At 45.0% G+C, this 21,508-nt stretch overlaps 1 protein-coding gene across 2 annotated transcripts in view; it reads right to left on the bottom strand.

Annotated features, from left to right (window-relative positions):
• The window catches only part of cntnap3 (contactin associated protein family member 3), a 217,379-nt gene that overhangs the window by 91,951 nt on the left and 103,920 nt on the right, over positions 1–21,508 (bottom strand). For both annotated transcript variants that reach the window (XM_064977502.1, XM_064977503.1), the window contains exons 7-10: positions 20,148–20,288; positions 17,908–18,208; positions 17,552–17,701; positions 14,100–14,271 (exon numbers count right to left, since the gene is read on the bottom strand). In XM_064977502.1, the coding sequence (XP_064833574.1) occupies positions 14,100–14,271; positions 17,552–17,701; positions 17,908–18,208; positions 20,148–20,288 (764 nt within the window). The remainder of the gene's footprint in view (positions 1–14,099; positions 14,272–17,551; positions 17,702–17,907; positions 18,209–20,147; positions 20,289–21,508) is intronic.

The raw sequence follows: 21,508 nt of genomic DNA, 5'->3' as shown, positions 1-21,508 counted from the left end.
TGAGGCACTGGGCATCTTGTTATAATGTGCATTATCAGAATTCGGCCCCAAAAATTATACCTACGGAGGAGCGGCTTCTATGGAGAAACTCTGAATATGTTTGAACTTCCGAGTTGGTTTAACGTTGGACCAGCTCACAAGGTTGTGTGTGCAGGACTAGCTAACAATGTTGTGTGTGCAGAGCAGCACTAAAATTCAAAACACATCTTACCTATTTGTAGTAAATAAATCCAATGGGAAATGTGACTAGTATTTATTTATTTATTTTTATTTCACCTTTATTTAACCAGGTAGGCAAGTTGAGAACAAGTTCTCATTTACAATTGCGACCTGGCCAGGATAAAGCAAAGCAGTTCGACACATACAACGACACAGAGTTACACATGGAGTAAAACAAACATACAGTCAATAATACAGTATAAACAAGTCTATATACGATGTGAACAAATGAGGTGAGATAAGGGAAGTAAAGGCAAAAAAAGGCCATGGTGGCAAAGTAAATACAATATAGCAAGTAAAACACTGGAATGGTAGATTTGCAATGGAAGAATGTGCAAAGTAGAAATAAAAATAATGGGGTGCAAAGGAGCAAAATAAATAAATTAATTAAATACAGTAGGGAAAGAGGTAGTTGTTTGGGCTAAAATATAGGTGGGCTATGTACAGGTGCAGTAATCTGTGAGCTGCTCTGACAGTTGGTGCTTAAAGCTAGTGAGGGAGAGAAGTGTTTCCAGTTTCAGTGCTTTTTGTAGTTCGTTCCAGTCATTGGCAGCAGAGAACTGGAAGGAGAGGCGGCCAAAGAAAGAATTGGTTTTGGGGGTGCCGGAGCATGCCGGAGTCGCCTCTTCACTGTTGACGTTGAGACTGGTGTTTTGCAGGTGCTATTTAATGAATCTGTCAGTTGAGGACTTCTGAGGTCTGATTCTCAAACTAGACACTAATGTACTTGTCCTCTTGCTCAGTTGTGCACCAGGGCCTCCTACTCCTCTTTCTATTCTGGTTAAAGCCAGTTTGTGCTGTTCTGTGAAGGGAGTCGTACACAGCGTGGTACGAGATCTTCAATTTTTTGGCAATTGCTCGCATGGAATAGCCTTCATTTCTCAGAAAAATAATAGACTGACGAGCTTCAGGAGAAAGTTCTTTGTTTCTGGCCATTTTGAGACTGTAATCGAATCCACCAATGCTGATGTTCCAGAATATCATCTAGTCTAAAGATGGACAATTTTATTGTTTATTTAAATCAGCACAACTATTTTCAGCTGTGCTAACATAATTGCAAAAGGGCTTACTGTCACGACGACCGCCGGTCTACTAGCTGCCACCGATCACCTTTTCCTTTTCTGTTTGTTACGTCTTATTGGTTGCACCTGTTTCTTGTTTGAGTTTTAGTTCAGGACTATATAAGCCTGTTAGGCCCGCCTGCTTTTGTGCGGTCTTGTTTTCTGTTAGTCTAGGTTGGTTGCGTGTTGTGTTCCCTGTCTGTTTGTGCCCAGTTTTGGGTTGGACACTTTGTCTTCGCCTGTTGTTTTTGGCGTTAATTGTGGATTCCGCAATAAAGTTCAGTTTCCCACATTTTCTTCTGCTCTCTGCACTTGACTCCGCACCCACCACTCTAGGCTGTGTGACACTTTCTAATGATCAATTAGCCTTTTAACTTTTTATGGCTGGGGGCAGTATTGAGTAGCTTGGATGAATAAGGTGCCTAAAGTAAACGGCCTGCTCCTCAGTCTCAGTTGCATATATATGCACATTATTATTAGTATTGGGTAGAAAACACTCTAAAGTTTTTAAAACTGTTTGAATGATGTCTGTGAGTATAACATAACTCATATGGCAGGCAAAATCCTGAGTTGAAATCAAAAAGGAAGTCAGAAATCTGAGCTTTGTATGTATTTACCAGAGTCCCCAATGAAATCCCCTTGAGATATTAATGACGTTGCACTGCCTAGGGGTTCCACTAGATGTCAACCATCAATAGAATTTATAATGCGACTTCTATGATGTTGTGGGAGTGAATGATAGCAGAATCAGTCAGGTGTCTGGTAGTCAGCCATTTTCTGATCATGCTTATTCCACGTGGTAGTCACTTGCGTTCTATTGCTCACGAAGACAAGAAGGAGTACGCCGGTTGGAACTTTATTGAAGCTATATGTTAACATCCTAATGATTGATTCTGTACTTATTTTGAAATGTTTCTTCGACCTGTAATATCACGTTTTGAAGTATCTATCCGATATAACGCTGACCAGAATTAGCGTTTGGATATGTATACCAAACTGGCTAACAAAAGAAGGTATTTGGACATAAATAACAGACATTTTCGAACAAAACAAACACTTATTGTGGGGATTCCTGGAGTGCTTTCTGATGTAGATCATCAAAGGTAAGGGAATATTTATCATGTAATTTCTTGTTTATGTTGACGCCATTTTTGCGGCTATGGTGTTTTTACTTCTAAGCGCCGTCTCAGATTATTGCATTTTTTTTTTTTAAATCTGACTCAGCGGTTGCATTAAGGAGAGGTATATCTATAATTCCATGTGTATCATTTGTATTATCATCTACATTTATGATGAGTATTTCTGTTGAATGATGTGGCTATGCAAAATCACTGGATGTTTTTGGAACTAGTGAATGTAACGGGCCAATGTAAACTCAGATTTTCTGAGTGTCTGATTTTCTGTGTATTTTTAGTGAGTTGTTGGTGACCTAACAATCGTTTGTGGTGCTTTACACGGAAATCCTATTTGAAATCGGACACTGTGGTGGGATTAACAACAAGACGACCTTGAAAGCGATATAAAATACATGTATGTTTGAGGAATTTTAATTATAAGATTTCTGTTCTTTTGAATATGGCGCCCTGTACTTTCACTGGATGTTGTTATATCTCAGAAATAAGAAGTTAAAATGATAAACTTGGATTAGCTAACACAACGCGCAATTAGAACACAGGAGTGTTGGTTGCTGATAATGGGCTTCTGTACGCCTATGTAGATATTCCATAAGAAATTAAGCCATTTCCAGCTGCAATAGTCATTTACAACATTAACAATGTCTACACTGCATTTCTAAGTGACTTAAACCTTTGAACGGTAGTGTATATTCTAATAATCTATTAACAGTATCTTGTAACTAAAAGGCCACCCGTATATTCTGGACGTATATTTTTGTGTGTGGAGATGATGCATCCCTTTTTGCAGCCTATGTTACCATATCTGTGTGTGCATTTTGGATCTGCTCTAAATGCAGCATCGTACAGATTGAGACCTTTCTGACATGAACGGAATGGCATAATGTCAGACTGGAGAATCAACACTGTTCTCTACTCTACGATAAGGTTTTACATGGCATGTGTGTCACGAGTTACTAGTAGTGGAAGGTAGGAGTCAGGCGCAGAGAGCAGAGGGTTCAATGATTTGTATAATTTAATTCTCCGGAGAAAACGGTCACGCCAAACACAGGGCGCATACACACTGACCAACCCAAAACACAGGGTAAACGATCCAGAGAACAAAACCACATCCACAATCAACAGTGAACACAAAATAATCCCGCACAAGCCTAAGATATGTCTGCATGTCTGGCAGACATATCAGTGTGGATGACGGATCACCACCTCAAGCTGAACCTCGGCAAGACGGAGCTGCTCTTCCTCCCGGGGAAGGACTGCCCGTTCCATGATCTCGCCATCACGGTTGACAACTCCATTGTGTCCTCCTCCCAGAGCGCTAAGAACCTTGGCGTGATCCTGGACAACACCCTGTCGTTCTCAACCAACATCAAGGCGGTGGCCCGTTCCTGTAGGTTCATGCTCTACAACATCCGCAGAGTACGACCCTGCCTCACACAGGAAGCGGCGCAAGTCCTAATCCAGGCACTTGTCATCTCCCGTCTGGATTACTGCAACTCGCTGTTGGCTGGGCTCCCTGCCTGTGCCATTAAACCCCTACAACTCATCCAGAACGCCGCAGCCCGTCTGGTGTTCAACCTTCCCAAGTTCTCTCACGTCACCCCGCCCCTCTGCTCTCTCCACTGGCTTCCAGTTGAAGCTCGCATCCGCTACAAGACCATGGTGCTTGCCTACGGAGCTGTGAGGGGAACGGCACCGACGACCGCCCGAACATGCAGGGGAGCCACCTTCGTGACAGTACCCCCCCCCGACACGCGGCTCCCGCAGCTGGCCTCGAGGGGGACACGGGGGGTTAGGCGCCGGGCGATCCGGGTGGAGGCGGTGGAAGTCCCTCAGAAGTGAAGGGTCCAAAATGTCCCCCACCGGTACCCAGCACCTCTCCTCCGGACTGTACCCCTCCCAGTCTACGAGGTACTGTAGGCCCCTCACTCGGCGTCTCAAGTCCAGAATAGCGCGTACTGTGTACGCCGGGCACCCCTCAATGTCCAGAGGGTGCGGAGGGACCTCAGGCACCTCACCTTCTTGCAGGGGACCAGCCAACACTGGCCTGAGGAGAGACACATGAAACGAGAGGTTAATACGATAGTAAGTAGGAAGCTGTAACCTATAACACTTTGAATGACCCTACACACTGCGGCCCCAGCTTCCGGAAGGGCAGGCGGAGGGGCAGGTTTCGGGTCGAGAGCCAGACCCGGTCCCCTGCTGCGAACCCGGGTGCCTCACTGCGGTGCTGGTCAGCGCTCTTCTTCTGCCGGCCACTAGCCTGTTTTAAAGATTCCTGGATGGCTCTCCAGGCGTCCTTCGAGCGCTGCACCCATTGCTCCACCGCAGGAGCCTCGGTCTGGCTCTGATGCCATGGAGCCAGGACTGGCTGGTAGCCCAACATGCACTGGAAGGAAGACATGTTAATAGAGGAGTGGCGAAGGGAGTTCTGAGCGAGCTCCGCCCATGGGACGTACCTCGCCCACTCACCAGGCCAGTTCCGGCGATACGACAGCAGAAACCTACCCGCATCCTCTTTTACTCTCTCCACCTGCCCATTACTCTCAGGGTGGAAACCAGAGGTCAGGCTGACCGAGACCCCCAGCCGTTCCATAAACGCCCTCCAAACTCTGGACGTGAACTGGGGACCCTGATCAGAAACGATGTCCTCAGGCACCCCGTAGTGCCGGAAGACATGGGTAAATAGGGTCTCCGCAGTCTGCAGGGCCGTAGGGAGACCAGGCAACGGGATGAGACGGCGGGACTTAGAAAACCTATCCACAACGACCGGGATCGTGGTACTTCCCTGAGACGGGGCAAGGTCGGTGAGAAAGTCCACCGACAAGTGCGACCACAGCCGTTGTGGAATGGGGAGGGGCTGTAACTTCCCTCTAGGCAGGTGTCGAGGAGCCTTGCTCTGAGCGCACACCGAGCAGGAGGAGACATAAAACCTCACGTACTTAGCCAATGTGGGCCACCAGTACCTCCCCCTAAGACTCCACACTGTCCTCTCGATGCCAGGATGACCCGAGGAGGGTAGTGTATGGGCCCATCGAATCAACTTATCATGGACACCAAGCAGCACGTACCAAACCCCTGCTGGACTCTGAGGGGGTGCTGGTTCCATCCGTGCCGCCCACTTGATCTCCGCGTCCACCTCCCATACCATCGGTATAGGAGGTGGACATGAAGCTGGGAGGAGTCATGAAGCTGGAAGGATGGGAGTCGACTCGATGGACCGCTCCTCGGTATCACAGAGGCGGGACAGCGTGTCGGCCTTAGTATCTTGGGAGCCTGGCCGATGTGATATCGTGAACCGGAAACAGGTAAAGAACATGGCGCACCTAGCATGACGCAGATTCAATCTCCTTGCTACCCGGTTATACTCGAGATTACGATGGTCAGTCCAGATGAGAAAAGGGTGCTTAGCCCCCTCAAGCCAATGTCTCCACACCTTCAGAGCCTTGACTAAAGCTAACAACTCTCGGTTCCCCCTGTCATAGTTCTGCTCCGCCGGACCGAGCTTCTTCGGAAAAAAAGCGCAGGGGCGGACCTTTGGTAGCGTGCCCGAGCGCTGTGATAGCACGGTTCCCACCCCAGCATGGCTCCCAACCCAGCCTTGGACGCGTCCACCTCCATTATGAACGCCAAAGAGTGGTCCGGATGCGCCAGCACGGGTGAGTCGGTGAACAGCCCCTTCTTTGCCCGCCACTGCTGACCACCGCAAACGTGCCGGTTCCACCTTCAGCAGTGAGGTAATGGGAGCAGCCACCTGACCAAAACCCCGGATAAACCTCCGGTAGTAATTGGCAAACCCTAAAAAACGCTGCACCTCCTTTACCATGGTCGGAGTCGGCCAATTACGCACGGCTGTAACGCGGTCACACTCCATCACCACCCCAGAGGTGGAAATGCGATAATCCAGGAAGGAAACGGCTTGTTTGGAGAACACACATCTCAGCCTTGACGTACAGGTCATGCTCCAGCAGTCGCCTAAGTACCTTACGCACCAGAGACACGTGCGCGGCGCAGGTGGTGGAATAGATCAGTATGTCATCGATCTACACTACCACCTCCTACCCGTGCAGGTCTCTGAAAACTGCTGGAGAATTCTTCAACCCATACTGCATGATGAGGTACTCATAATGGCCAGATGTGGTACTAAATGTGGTCTTCCACTCATCCCCTCCCCGGATATGCACCAGGTTATATGCGCTCCTAAAGTCCAATTTTGTGAAGAAATGCGCCCCGTGAAATGTCTCCACCGCCGTGGCGATGAGAGGTAGCGGGTAACTAAACCCCACTGTGATTAAATTTAGACCTCTATAATCAATGCACGGACGCAGACCTCCCTCCTTCTTCACAAAAAAGAAACTTGAGGAGACGGGTGACGTGGAGGGCCGAATGTACCCCTGTCCCAGAGATTCAGTGACGCATGTCTCCATAGTCACTGTTTCCTCCTGGGACAACGGGGTACATGTGACTCCCTGGAAGTGCAGCGTTCTCCAGGAGGTTTATCGCGCAGTCCCCTCAATGATGGGGTGGTATTTGGGTGATAGCCAAATCGGCATATTCAGAGGGAATGCGCACAGTGGAATCTTGGTCTGGACTCTCCACCCTTGTCACACCAATGGAAACTCCTTTGCACCTGCCTGAACACTCCTCTGACCACCCTCGAAGAGCCCCCTGTCTCCGTGAAATCACCAGATTGTGATGAGCCAGCCAGGGAATTCCCAGCACCACTGGAAACGCAGGTGAATCAAAAAGGAAGAGACTAATCCGCTCCATATGATTCCCCTGAGTTACCATGTCCAGTGGAACCATGGCCTCCCTGACCAGCCCTGACCCTAATGGTCGGCTATCTAAGGCGTGCACAGGAAAAGGTTGGTCTAACGACACCAGGGGAATCCCTAGCCTTAACACGAGTCCACGATCCATGAAGTTCCCAGCTGCGCCTGAATCGACTAGCGCCTTATGCTGTAGAGAGGAAGAAAACCCAGAAAAATAAATTAGCAAAAACATATGGTGTACAGAAAGCTCTGGGTGAGTCTGGTGCTGACTCGCCTGGGGTGAACGAGGAGTGCTCTGCCTGCCATCCCGACTCCCATGGGGATTGGAGCAGGAGGGCCTGGAGGGGGAATCAACAGGGCCCGTTCTGGACGCCCGCGGGCAGCCAGCAGGTTGTCTAGTCGAATGGACATGTCGATCAGTTCATCGAGGGTGGTGTCCCGACACGCCATGCGGATGTCCTCCCAGAGGCTACAACGATAGTGGTCCATCGTTCCACCCCGCTTCTGCAGCTAAGGTCCGGAACTCCAGTGCGCGCTCCTCGTCTCCTGTCTCAGGTGGAACAGCCATTCACCTGCCGCTCAGCCCTCTGGCGGGTGGTCGAACATGGCCCGAAAACGGCGGGTGAACTCGCCGAGTCTGGACCATTCCACACTGCGTTGGCTCCTTCGGTGGGAGTCGTGACAATGTGAAGGAGGCAATCCTGCCTGCCATTCTCATCAGCAGAATGATGTTTATTGTCATAAGTTTTGTCCTGGAGGCAGAACTGAGCAATTTCCCCCTTAGATAGGCCAAATGCAAAGTCAAAATTGCCTATATTGTAAAAATGTATGAAAACAAAAATGTTCTTTTTAACCTTAATTTAAGGTTAGGGTTAGGCATTAGGGTTAGCAGTGTAGTTAAGGTTAGGATTAAGGTTAAAAATCTGTTTTTATGTCTTTGTGGCTGTGCCAGCTAGTGATCACTCTGCAGAGCTGCCTCCAGAACAAGATTCATTACGAAAACAGTAACCTGCTCCCCATCATCCCCAGCCCAACCTGAGACAACTCCAGCCCAACCTGAGACACATCCAGCCCAGCCTGAGACACATCCGTCTGCCTGACCTGCTGGCACTGATCCCAGAACAGCCACTGAGCTGAATCACAGGATTTCACAGGCTGCCTCACACACTCTCACTGCTGCCTCATACACAGAGACACTCTCTTTCTCAATCTCTCTCAAACACTTTCTCTTTCACTGCAGCCTGATGTTCACATGGGCAGCTTTCTCCTCATTCAATATCTCCCTCCAAGAGAGCAGAGGATGGAAAGCTAAGCCTGCCATGAGTCATGTAAAGATGGACCTGACAACTTCATACACCTGCTAACAGGTTCACATATAACAAACAGGATGCACTGAGCTAGAAACTCTTATTACGTACCTTGATCCTGTTCAACACACGCACACACTGAAACAGAGGTTCAGGTGCATGCATTTCGGGATACACACACACACACACACACACACACACAATATCCCTTTCTTTTCTCCACACTATTGTACCATATTCTATGGATCATATTAGTATTCTAATTCCTAATTATGTTACGGATGGCCTTGGTCCCCTAATCTTCCACACAGTGCAACTCCATTTTGTAAATACTGGAATGGGATCAATTCAGCGAGACACCACTGCTGTGTATCACCGAACTGGATATCACCGCACTGTATATCATCACAGTGTTTCCATCCAATTCTACTCAACATGACTCCAAGTCATTACAGTTCACCGCCAAGTCACTGAACCCCCCGGTAAAGACTATTACCGAGAAAAGCTAGCTAGAATGTCCTAAAAAGAGCATCAAAGAGCTACAAAGTAAATAACCTCATTCCCCGGAACAGCATGATGGGACAGAGTAAACTTTGTTTTTCTCGTGGTAGTGTCTGCAGTGTGTGTGTGTGTGTGAGTGTGAGTGAGAGTGAGAGTGAGAGTGAGAGAGACGCAAAAACTTCTGACCCACTGGGAATGTGATGAAAGAAATAAAAGCTGAAAAAAATAATTCTCTACTATTTTTGTGACATTACACATTTTTTATATGAAGTGGTGATCCTAACTGACCTAAAACAGGGAATTTTTACTAGGATTAAATGTCAGGAATTGTGAAAAACGAAGTTTAAATGTATTTGACTAAGGTGTAAGTAAACTTCCGACTTATTTTTTTCATACACCTTTTTTTGCCAATAAAGCCGGTTTTAAATTGAGATTTAGAGAGCACCTGCTTGAGAACACCTGCGTGTTTGCACCTGCGTGAGAGCACCTGCGTGAGAGCACCTGCTCCAGGGCTGTATGCCACAGCTCACAGACAGGGTGACAGAAGGCTGGGGCAGCTAGGTACCCTCAGCTACCCATAACCCCCTCTCTCTCTGGGCCCTGATGCCGCCTCCCGCCCAACCCTTGGCAGGCTAAGCCACGTGCATTGTGATCCCAATTACAGAGGGGTGATAAATATAGCCGTGTCACGACGTGGGAAAGTCACCGGCTGAGAGACAGGCAAAGCAGGCCCGGAGAAACAATGGTGAAGGTTACAGTGTTGTTTTCTTAGTTGCCATTCGCTGGTGTTGTCTGAACTGTAGTGTTTTCAAGGGTTGGCTGAGCCTGACAGGGGCCCTGCAGGAGACAGGTGAGACAGGTCTTCAGGTCCCCTCCCCTAAGCCTGGAGACCAAAGGTGGCCCAACGTCACATTATGAGAGACGGACCCCATGTCATCAAAGCGACCTCAGGAAGAGATACTGGTGCATCCTGGTGGTGGGGTGTGTGTGTGTGTGGGGGGGGGATCACTGCAGGCTGACAGAGGCTAAACTCACTGGTCCAACACTCCTCACTGCAGCAAAATACAGCCAGATCTGGGTTCAAATCCTATTCGCTAACTTTCAAATACTATAGCTGCCCTTTATGAAGTGTGCCAGGTGAAAGAAAATAACAAAACTATTTAAACCCAGGTTTGGATAGGATACAGCAAATGTCTTACAAAACTCACTGCTGCAGCCATAGATAGCCTGGATATACAATGCTGTAGCCTACAGTACATCTCTATGGGTGTGCTGCAGAGCCAAGGGGAAAACAAAGTATTGTTGCAGCACAGCACAGCCAGGAGCTTAAATGCAGGGTGTGAATTACTGTACATGAATGGCAGTAAGAGCGAATGCTATGGTGGATTATACGTAATTAGCTAGACATCAGTAAGAGTGGTAAAACTACACATTAGAATGGAAGTAGTTGTCACTACATTGTAAATATAGTTAAGTGTGACAATGATAGGGTGGAAATCTCAAGTGATTAATATGGAGCAGAATGTTAATCCTAATGTTGATTACGATCTAAAGATAATCATTCTGTTCGCCTTGTATAGGAGCGGCATAATCATATCTCTGTTTCTTCTTGTCTAAGGTGAGGTGGCTATGCACCTGATTGACCTGGTTATTTTCTCTGTTCCTGAGCTACTTGGCCTCTCGATAAATTCCGGTAGCTAGCTAACAGAGAGAGAGAGAGTGGACTAAAATCACTCCATTATAAATGATTCAATCCCCCACTCCAGGGCTAAGCTACCAGCTTTGTGCTATTGCCTTACTCCCTTTGCCGTGCACACACACACAAACAGGTGTCTTGAGGTAATGGAGTGTGCTGGTAGCCTGCCTGATGTGCACTGGCAGTGTCATTTCATTCATACAAAATGCACTGTTTATGCCCCGTTTATTTATCCCAAGATCACTTTCAACACCCTGCCTGAAGCTGAGGCTCCACACAGAGCACAGGGCCATTGAGGGAGCTAAACGCAGTGTTTTCCCTCCAGCTTCCACCAACGCACAAAGGCAGGCGTGAGCAGGCAGACACACACACACACACAAGCCTCAAAAATTAACTCGCTCTCTCCCCCTGTCTCTAGCTCTCAAACACTCTCTCACACACACACCTCGCCAAGGGAGAGACTTTTTACTTTTCACTTTCTTCATCCCCCCGATAGCAGCAGAGCAACAGCACCACACACACAGGTATTCATATTCACAGAGTGGAAGATTGAAGTGACGTAACAGCGGGGGGCGGTTGAATAAAAGCCCAAGATGTGGTTGATTAGAATATTACCTAGTCAACAGGCTTGTCAAACACCATTTTCCTCTGTATTCAGTCAACCACATCTTGGGGCCAGGTTTCTGGACCGAGATTAAGATTTCCCCTGGAATGATAAACACGCTGAAAATGTCCATTAAAAACCCATAGAGTTGATTGACACACTGGAGATCCCTATCAAAATCCATCAGTTTATACTAGAGATATGTGACAGAGCTAAAGTCCAGCGGTGTTTGTCAGAACATGAGACTTCCCGAAAATCGGTCTTCGCATGAAAACGTCCGAACGGTTTCACCTATAAACTACCATTCAATAAAAAGGGGAGACTCTCACGAACACGACGATGTTCTCCTTTTTGCTCACGGGACTTGTCTGAAGGTAACAAGTACTGCTTTATTTAAACCTTAGATATTTTTTTTGTGGGTTTGAAATTGACTCAACCATTTTTTGGGGGGTTGGTTGACTCATTTTATTTCTGGGTCTCTCTCTCTCTCTTTTCTCTCTCTCTCTCTCTCCAACTGACACACATGCACACTCGCGTGCATACACACACCACAATAACATCGGAAATGGAGTCACAAGATGAAACCGTTATTTCCGCTTGCTGTGAATGTTTTAGCTATGCGATTCTGTCCAGTTAAAAACTGAATTACCCCAAATCCTCTTCGTTTTACCTTTAACTAAGAACTAATTCTTATTTACAATGACAGCAGGTTAACAGCCTTGTTCAAGGGCAGAGGAACAGATTTTTAGCTTGTCAGCTCAGGGATTTGATCAAGCAACCTTTGGGTTACTGGCCCAACACACTAACAACCAGGCTACCTGCTGCACCTCTATGGCTACATGTGGCGTGTAACTAACCCAATAAGGAATCCTGTAGCAAACACACCACTATATCAGGTTTTCATTTGGAGTGGTACATGAAAATACAGTGTAATGTCCTCTTTGCATTGTATTTTGATCCCATTCTGGTCCCATGTGGATCAGTTGGTAGAGCATGGATTTGATTCCCATGGAGGACCAGTACGAATGAAAATTTATGCACTGACTACTGTAAATCTCTGTGGATAAGGAAGTCTGTTAAATGACTCAAATGTAGATGTATAATTAATTTTTGCATCACCACCAAGGGTTGGTGGCTAGAAGGACAGTGGTATGGCTTGTTTGCAGTGCAGGCAACACATTCTTTCCAATACAACACAATCTGAATACGCCAATCAACTATACAACTAAACTCATTTTAAAAGGGAATCTCAAAGTTCAAAGCATCTGCTTCAAGTGAGCCATAAAGTCTCCAGACCATCAGAGACAGAAGCAGATCCAAATTAAATAATAGGATCAGGTCCAGATATTCAATTAAAACCAGTGAAGCAGGAGAAATGTGTCTCTCTGACGACAAGCTACAACCAGTACAGACAGATTGTTTGCTGAGACTGTGTGAATTTGTATGTGCGTGTGCTTGTGTGCGTGTGGTCACAAGGAGAGTTGATAATTGTCACAATAATAGTGTTCCTATTTGAGCGTGGAGAAAGCCGACAGTAAAACATTAGCTCCGCTCCTCGTGAGTGGCTTTGACTCGCTGTCTCTCACATATCAGATACAATCTGAAAAATATGGCCGGTAAGAACTATGGCGAAGATAAAGATTACAATGTCTCCATCCCAAATGGCACCCCATTCCCCATATAGTGCCCGGGCCAGGGCCCGTGGTCAAAAGTAGTTTACTACAGAATATAGGGGAAAGGGAGCCATTTGGAATGCACCCAATAACAATACTGATAGATGGTGATGACAGTGGTGATGATAAGTGAAAATGGAAGATGAAAGTGATGATGACTTTGATGATAATGGCCGTAACAAAGATGACAATATAAGAGGAATGCGATGGGAGACCAAACAGTGAGCCATTTAAAATCAAGGAGAAACGAGAGAAGAGAGCGGCATTAGAAAAACAAACCATGCCCTCTAAACTAAAAACTACAGCATAGAGTTGACAGGGCAGCAGCAGCAATGCAGCAGCAATAATAGAATTGTAACAAATCAGTCTCTGCAGGGAACATCATATTGGTTATTTCCAAACCACGGCCTCCACTGAACAAGACGTCTACATTTCATATAGGACCAATCTTTCTGTCGCTGATTCCTCATCTCTGGGACTCCACAGGGTGGTGTAATATCCCCCTTTCACTTCGCACTGTTGTATTGTCAAAATAGCACACCTTACCTTAGAAATGTTTTCACTTCATATAAAAGGTAGATGTGAAAACAATCAAGAAAAGTGTCGGGGAAGATAAGCGTTCGAGTGACAAGCAAACAATGCACATAGACTTCTCTCTACCAGGTAACGCAGTGGATAAGGGCATTGGGCCAGTAACTGAAAGGTTGCTGTTTCAAATGCCTGAGCAGACTAGGTGAAAAAAATCTGCTGATATGGCCTTGAGAATGACATGTAACCCTAATTGCTCCTCCTCTGTATGTTGCTCTTGTTAAGAAAGTCTGCTAAAGGACTTCAATGTAAAATGTACTCAACACTGCATTACATGAAGTTACACAGGCAGTCGGTAGCCTAGTGGTCAAGAGGTAGGTCCAGTAACCAAAAAGTTGCTGGTTTAGAATCCCCGAGCAAGGCTCTTAACCCTAATTCCTCCTGTAAATTGCTCTGGATAAGAGTGTTTCCTAAAAATGACTCAAAATTAAGTTAAATCGGGAGCTTTCATAATACCTTTAGTTCATCCAATAGTCCACACACCCAGGTTGTCCTTGTACCAGTTATATCTGGCTAAGTTTGTGTGTGAACTGTTTTGTACTGACCTGTCGATGATTCCACACATGTCGATTTGGAGATCACTGTAGTTTCCTATTAGCATCTGTTGTACCTTGATGAGATCCACAGCATTGTTATCCACATGGATGTGTCTCATACAGCCTTGGAACACGTTGAAGGGGTTTCTGCACTCCTGGTTATTCTCACTGTCCGGGCAACCTGTATTAGACCAAACGACAGCCATAAATCAACGCCCATTTACAAGTAGGCATTACAAAAGACAGGTGGTCAATAAAAACAGGCCAAAGCCATTACACCATGATCAAGGATTACAAAGATGTGTTGTATCTCATACAGTAGCGAAGAAGAGTACAGCTTGTATATTCAGGGTATACAATATAAGAAGAATATTCAGAGCACAGCTTGTATATTCAGAGGACAGCTTGTATATTCAAAGGGCAGCTTGTAGATTCAGAGTATAGCTTGTATATTCAGAGGACAGCTTGTATATTCAAAGGACAGCTTGTATATTCAGAGTATAGCTTGTATATTCAGAGGTCAGCTTGTATATTCTGTGTATAGCTTGTATATTCTGTGTATAGCTTGTATATTCAGAGTATAGCTTGTATATTCAGAGGACAGCTTGTATATTCAAAGGACAGCTTGTATATTCAGAGTATAGCTTGTATATTCAGAGGACAGCTTGTATATTCAGAGGACAGCTTGTATATTCAGAGGACAGCTTGTATATTCAGAGGACAGCTTGTATATTCAGAGGACAGCTTGTATATTCAGAGGACAGCTTGTATATTCAAAGGACAGCTTGTATATTCAGAGGACAGCTTGTATATTCAGAGGACAGCTTGTATATTCAGAGGTCAGCTTGTATATTCAGAGGTCAGCTTGTATATTCAGAGATCAGCTTGTATATTCAGAGATCAGCTTGTATATTCAGAGATCAGCTTGTATATTCAGAGATCAGCTTGTATATTCAGAGATCAGCTTGTATATTCAGAGGTCAGCTTGTATATTCAGAGATCAGCTTGTATATTCAGAGATCAGCTTGTATATTCTGTGTATAGCTTGTATCGTCGTCTGACAGCTTGTTTCGTCAGAGTATAGCTTGTACAGTATATACGCTGAGTATACAAAAGATCACGCATTAGGAACACCTTCCTAATATTGTGTTGTACCTCCCCCCTTTTCCCCTCAGATCAGCCTCAATTTGTCGGGGTATGGACTCTACAAGGTGTCGAAAGCGTTCCACAGGGATGCTTCCCCATGTTGACTCCAATGCTTCCCACAGTTGTGTCAAGTTGGCTGGATGTCCTTTTTTGGTGGACCATTCTTGATACACACGGGAAACTGTTCAGTGTGAAAAACCCAGCAGCGTTGCAGTTCTTGACAGAAACCGGTGCACTTGACAACTACTACCGTTCAAAGGCATTTCAAAATTTTGTCTTGCCCATTCACCCTCTGAATGGGAAAAACATATGCTCCCGAGTGGCGCAGTTGTCTAAGGCATTGCATCTCTGTGCTCGAGGTGTCACTGCAGACCCTGGTTCGATCCCAGGCTGTATCACAACTGGTTGTGATCGGGGGTCCCATAGGGTGGTGCTCAATTGCCCCACTGTCACCCAGGTTGTGGAAGGGGTAGGCCGTCATTGTAAAATAAGAATTTCTTCTTAACTGACTTGCCATGTTAAATATAAAAAAAATAATTCTCAAAGCTTACAAAGACTTCTTTAACCTCTCTCCTCCCTTTCATCTATAGTTGAGATCAATAAGAGATAATAGTTTTCACCCGGATTCACCTATGCCAGCGAAAGTGGAAAAAATGTGGAAAAAGTCAATGGGTCTTGTGCAAGACACGTGACCCTAATTGCTCCTGCTCTGTATGTTGCTCTGGTTAAGAAAGTCTGCTAAAGGACTTCGATGTATAATCTACCAAACTCAACACCGAAGTTACATGAAGTGACACAGGCAGCAGGTAGCCTAGCGGTCAAGAGGTAGGTCCAGTAACTGAAAAGTTAACCCTAATTGCTCCAGTAAGTCGCCCTAGATAAGAGAATTTCCTAAAAATGACTCAAAATTAAGTTAAATCAAGAGCTTTCATAATACCATTAGTTCATCCAATAGTCCACACACCCAGGTTGTCCTTGTACCAGTTATATCTGGCTAAGTTTGTGTGTGAACTGAGGAAGATGTAGCATTAGTGACACTGACACTCGGTTATCCAGAAATTCCTGTTACAAGATTCCTGGAATCAGGAGGGAATAAACAGGAAATCGGAGAATTCTTAAACCAGGATTTCTGTAAAACATGGGAATTTTGGGAATGTTGTGCAACCCTAGTAACAATCCTATCAGGGAATGGTGTTTTGTACTGACCTGTCGATGATTCCACACATGTCGATTTGGAGCTCGCTGTAGTATCGATCTCCAAATCAATATACAGTTCCGAATGCATTGTATATTCAGAGTATATGTTGTATGTTCCAGAGTGAAGGCCAAGTGTTGAACACAGGAGATTTTCAGTGTGTGTGGGCTGTGGACACAAACTGGTGCTGCCTGGCTCTCTGCTAAAGGTAGTTAAATGATGTGACAAGCCTTCCAAAAAGATTTTGCTGAGGGGAAGAAGGGAGAGGGGGACAGAGAGACAAACACAGAATCCAAACAAAGAAACAATGCTCTGAGGGAAGCTAAAGTGGAGGAGGAGAGTTCCCACAGTCTGGTTAAGAAGCTCTATGCTTCTCTGCACTAAGCCCTGAGATCAAACACTACTGGTCCAAAACAAATCTTGATACACATATGCACCAACAGTTACCCTTGCCTATCTAACTGCAATTAGGATTAGTCTCTGGAAAGCCAAGTAGTATTTATGATTAGGGCGAAGAGTTTTTCCTGGTCATGTGACACAGTCAGAAAAGAACCTGAGGTCCAATGTACACAAAACATTAGGAACACCTGCTCTTTCCAGGACATAGACTGACCAGGTGAATCCAGGTGAAAGCTATGGTCCCTTATTGATGTCACCTGTTAAATGCATTTCAACCAGTGTAGATGAAGGGGAGGAGACATGTTAAAGAAGGTTTCTTAAGCCTTGAGACAATTGAGACATGAATTGTGTATGTGTGCCATTCAGAGGGTGAATGGGCAAGAGAAAATATTTAAGTGCCTTTGAACGGGGTATGGTAGTAGGTGCCAGGCACACCGGTTTGAGTGCGTCAAGAACTGTAACGCTGCTGGGTTTTCCACACTCAACAGTTTCCTTTGTGTATCAAGAATGGTCCACGACTCAAAGGATAACTTGACACAACTGTGGGAGGCATTGGAGTCAACATGGGCCAGCATACCTGTGGAACGCTTTTGACACCTTGTAGTCCATGGCCAGACAAATTGAGGCTGTTCTGAGGGCAAAAGAGGGTGCAACTCAATATTAGGAAGGTGTTCCTAATGTTTTGTACACTCAGTGTATGATGGATGTTGTTTTCTCTCACCTCCAAAGAAGAGGTTGTTTCCTGATACCACGGGGAAAGATGGGCTGGCATGAGCCGTGGAGTCTTCCTCTTTATCCACAGTGATGGTCAGATGACCTCTCCTTGCAGTTAGGTCTACTGAATGCCACTGGCCATCGTTCAGACCAAATCCTATGGACAGAAAGGAAACGAGTGTATTAGCTACCTATAATATAGGACATTATCCTGCTCAACTCAATATTTTGCATAACAGTCTTAAGGTGCAATAAGGATGTTTTTGTTTTTCCAGTGATTAGCTATTTAGGGTAATGAGATTGTGTTATTCTCAGAGATCAAAACTTCACAAAACAACAACCGTATGTTACTGTTGATCTGACCTGCAGTTACGTCCACTAGGATTGAGTATCTTCCAGCCTTGTGTATCTGCAGCCTGACTCTGGCTTCACTCAGGTAGAGCCACAGGCTTCCCGCCTGCTGCTGGAGGTCAAAGGTTAACAGAAGGCCCGCTCTATTCCAGGTCCGGAACTGCAGGCTGATCGCCACGCCAACCGCCGCCACGGCAACCCCGCCGCCATCTCTCTGCTGCTGCGCTGCCCCTGGCAACTGGAGAAAACTCTGCGCGCCGGCGAACGTCACGGGGACAGAGACTGGCTCAGCACATGTAAAGGTCACATTGCCCTAAAAAAAAAGTGTGTATATATATATACGTATATAGATATGTGTAATGTAATGGGAAAAACCTAAATATGAATTAGTCCTCAGCAAGACGGTGAAATCAAGCTAAGGGACATCTGACCTGAGTCTATTGCGAATGGCATTAGAAGAGGTCCATCGAATCAGCAAAATGTCCAGCAGGAGGACATTCATAATACATATCATAATGAGAGTCCTCAACCTTATAGGGACCTGAGGTATATGATCTCAGGACATTAGCAGAGCAAACAAAGACGATTGCTGTCATGCTAGCCAGGTTAAACCAGACTGAATTCTGCACTCAACCATTGTTTTGCTTCAATGAAACAATGGTGAGCCCAGGATTCAGTCTGGATTAAGCTAGTAATAACATGGACCATCTTAATCAGGCTAGTCAAATGCAACATACTGAAGTTATGACTGAAATCATACTGTGTGTCTGTCTGGGAGTAGGGTCCAGCCATCTAATGTGTTGACCATTGTTGTTGGATGGTGGTTGTATAGTACTGATGGTTTCATGGTCTGCTGCTGGGCAAAAATGGTGTATTACAGTACTGTCTAGCTCAAAGTGATATCACAGCAGTATCTTTAGTATGACTAGTATGACTGTCACGCCCTGACCTTAGAGATCTTTATTTATTCTCTATGTTTGGTTAGGTCACGGTGTGACTCAGGTGGGAGAATCTATTTCTTCTATTTCTTTGTTGTTTTTGCCGAGTGTGGTTACAAATCAGAGACAGCTGTCTATCGTTGTCTCTGATTGGGGATCATATATCAGTTGTCATTTTCCGTTTGGGTTTTGTGGGGTGTTGTTTTCCGTTTAGTATAATGTGCCTGACGGAACTGTTCGCTTTTGTTTTTGTAGTAGTTATTTTTGTTTGAGTGATTCTTGACAAAGATCATGAACACTTTCCATGCTGCGCTTTGGTCCACTCTTCCTTTCGACGACGAGCGGTACAATGACATTGTTATACAGTAACTACAACAGAGAAACAGTTGTTTGCAGCAGCAGTGAAAGTGATATACTGCAACAGTGTGCTTACAGTATGCTACTGTAGTGAGCAGAAACTTTAGCCACTGAAAAATAACAAAGAAATATGTCCTCAAAGTATACTCCAGAGACTGACGTCACTTTCATTTCCCTAGCATCTTTATTACATTTAAACATGTGGTCATATCTCATTTCTGGCTACTGGTATTCTCTGTGTTAGATGTGTGGGTGTTTATTCATTTCAGTTTTCCCGCATTAATTATTTCTGCTTATTCCTCCATTCGCTACTTCATTTTGGAGCAGTTAAGGTAATCATTTACAAGACGGTAAAATGTGTTTAGGAGAGAGCTAAACACCATCTAGAGGGATTCAGACTCTCTGTTCAATGTAACCCCTCATTAATGGACCAATCAACAGGAAAATAACCCATTTGTATTGAGGTGATTCTGTTACATAGAGGAGCAGCTAGATGCAGGGAGGTCTGATTTTCCAGCAGTTCACACAGACACAAGGTGCACTATGGGATTTATAGTATCTCTGTTTCCTTTTAAATACTTTTGTACTTTTGCGACTATTCCACCTGTTCAATTTTGCTCAATCAAGCTCAGCTAATGTATTTGAAAGAAAACAAATACTATTTGAATCCAGGTCAGCAGATAAATCCCAGATAGTTCCAGGTTAGCCTAGTTAAATAAAGGTTAAATTAATAAACAATAGAAATAATAAACCTATCACCAACCACCTACAGTTCAACAGGCTGAGGTAGCAAACCCGGAGGATGGCTAAGGGCTGAAACAAGTTGGTTTTAGAATTCTTTTATCAACCTCCAAGAGTTGTTACATTTTCTATTCAATTCAGTTTGCTACTTAATTCATGCACTTTGGTTGGAGAGTGATGTAGAGGTGATGTGTTCCCTCCCCTTTGCAAACGTACCGTGATGGAGACCTGCTGTTGCTGTTTGGCCAGATCTATCACGTTCACATCGTTCCAGAGCAGGTTCTCAAGGCACCCATGGAAGTTCCTCCTGGACATAACCCTCTGACTTCCATGGCACTGGACACCACCATAGCTAATCTTGTGAAAGAACATCAAGCCAAAGTTAATATTCCAACATGTTCTTACCTATATCATGATATGGGAATTAGATATAGTAACACCTTCAACAAGTGGTGATAGACCAAATGAGATTGGAAATCATTCATTGATGGCATATGTTTAGGAAGGAATAAAAAGGTAACGTAGAGTAGAGCAGGACAGAGCAGAGTTGAGTAGACGAGAAGAGCAGAGTAGAGTAGAGAAGAAGAAAATGGCAGAGTAGAGTAGAAGAAAAGAACAGAGTAGAGTAGAGTAGAGCAGGACAGAGTACATTATAGGAAAAGAGTAGAGCAGAGTAGAGTAGAGAAAAAGAAAAGAGCAGAGTAGAAGAGAGTAGAAGAGTAGAGCAAAATTGAGTAGAAGAGAAGAGTAGAGGAGAAGAGCAGAGTATAACAGGTTAGAGTAGAAGAAAATAGCAGAGTAGATCAGAAGAGAAAATCAAAGTAGAGTAGAACAGAATAGAAGAGCGAAGCAGAGTAGAGTAGAGCAGAGCAGAGCAGAGTAGAGTAGGGTAGAGCAGAAGAGCAGAGCAGAAGAGCAGATTAGAAGAAAAGAACAGAGTAGAGTAGAGTAGAGTAGAGTAGAGTAGAGTAGAGTAGAGCAGAATAGTAGAGTAGAGTAGAGCAGAATAGTAGAGTAGAGTAGAGCAGGACAGAGTACAGTAGAGGAAAAGAGTAGAGCAGAGTAGAGAAAAAGAAAAGAGCAGAGTAGAAGATTAGAGCAAAATTGAGTAGAAGAGAAGAGTTGAGGAGAAGAGCAGAGTAGAGCAGGTTAGAGTAGAAGAAAATAGCAGAGTAGAGTAGAGCAGAGTAGAAGAGCGAAGTAGAGTAGAGCAGAGCAGAGTAGAGTAGAGTAGAGTAGAGCAGAGTAGAAGAGCAGAGTAGAGCAGAGTAGAAGAAAATAGAAGAGAAGAGCAGAGGAGAAGGAAAGAGCAGAGCAGAGCAGGGTAGAGTAGAGCAGAAGAGTAGGGTAGAAGAGTATAGCAGAGTAGAGCAGAGTAGAAGAGCGGAGTAGAGCAGAGCAGAGTAGAGCAGAAGAGGAGAGTAGAAGAGAAGAGTAGAAGGGCAGAGTAGAGATGAAGAAAATAGAAGAGTAGAGCAGAGTAGAAGGAAAGAGCAGAGTAGGATAGAGTAGAGCAGAAGAGTAGAGTAGAGCAGAACTAGAGTAGATTAGAGTAGAATAGGACAGAGTAGAGTAGA

The sequence above is a fragment of the Oncorhynchus masou genome, chromosome 11 (genome assembly GCF_036934945.1).
Source record: "Oncorhynchus masou masou isolate Uvic2021 chromosome 11, UVic_Omas_1.1, whole genome shotgun sequence".
Classification (NCBI taxonomy): domain Eukaryota; kingdom Metazoa; phylum Chordata; class Actinopteri; order Salmoniformes; family Salmonidae; genus Oncorhynchus; species Oncorhynchus masou.
The sequence above is the reverse complement of the archived record's forward strand: the minus strand, read 5'-3'. Positions and strand labels throughout refer to the sequence as shown.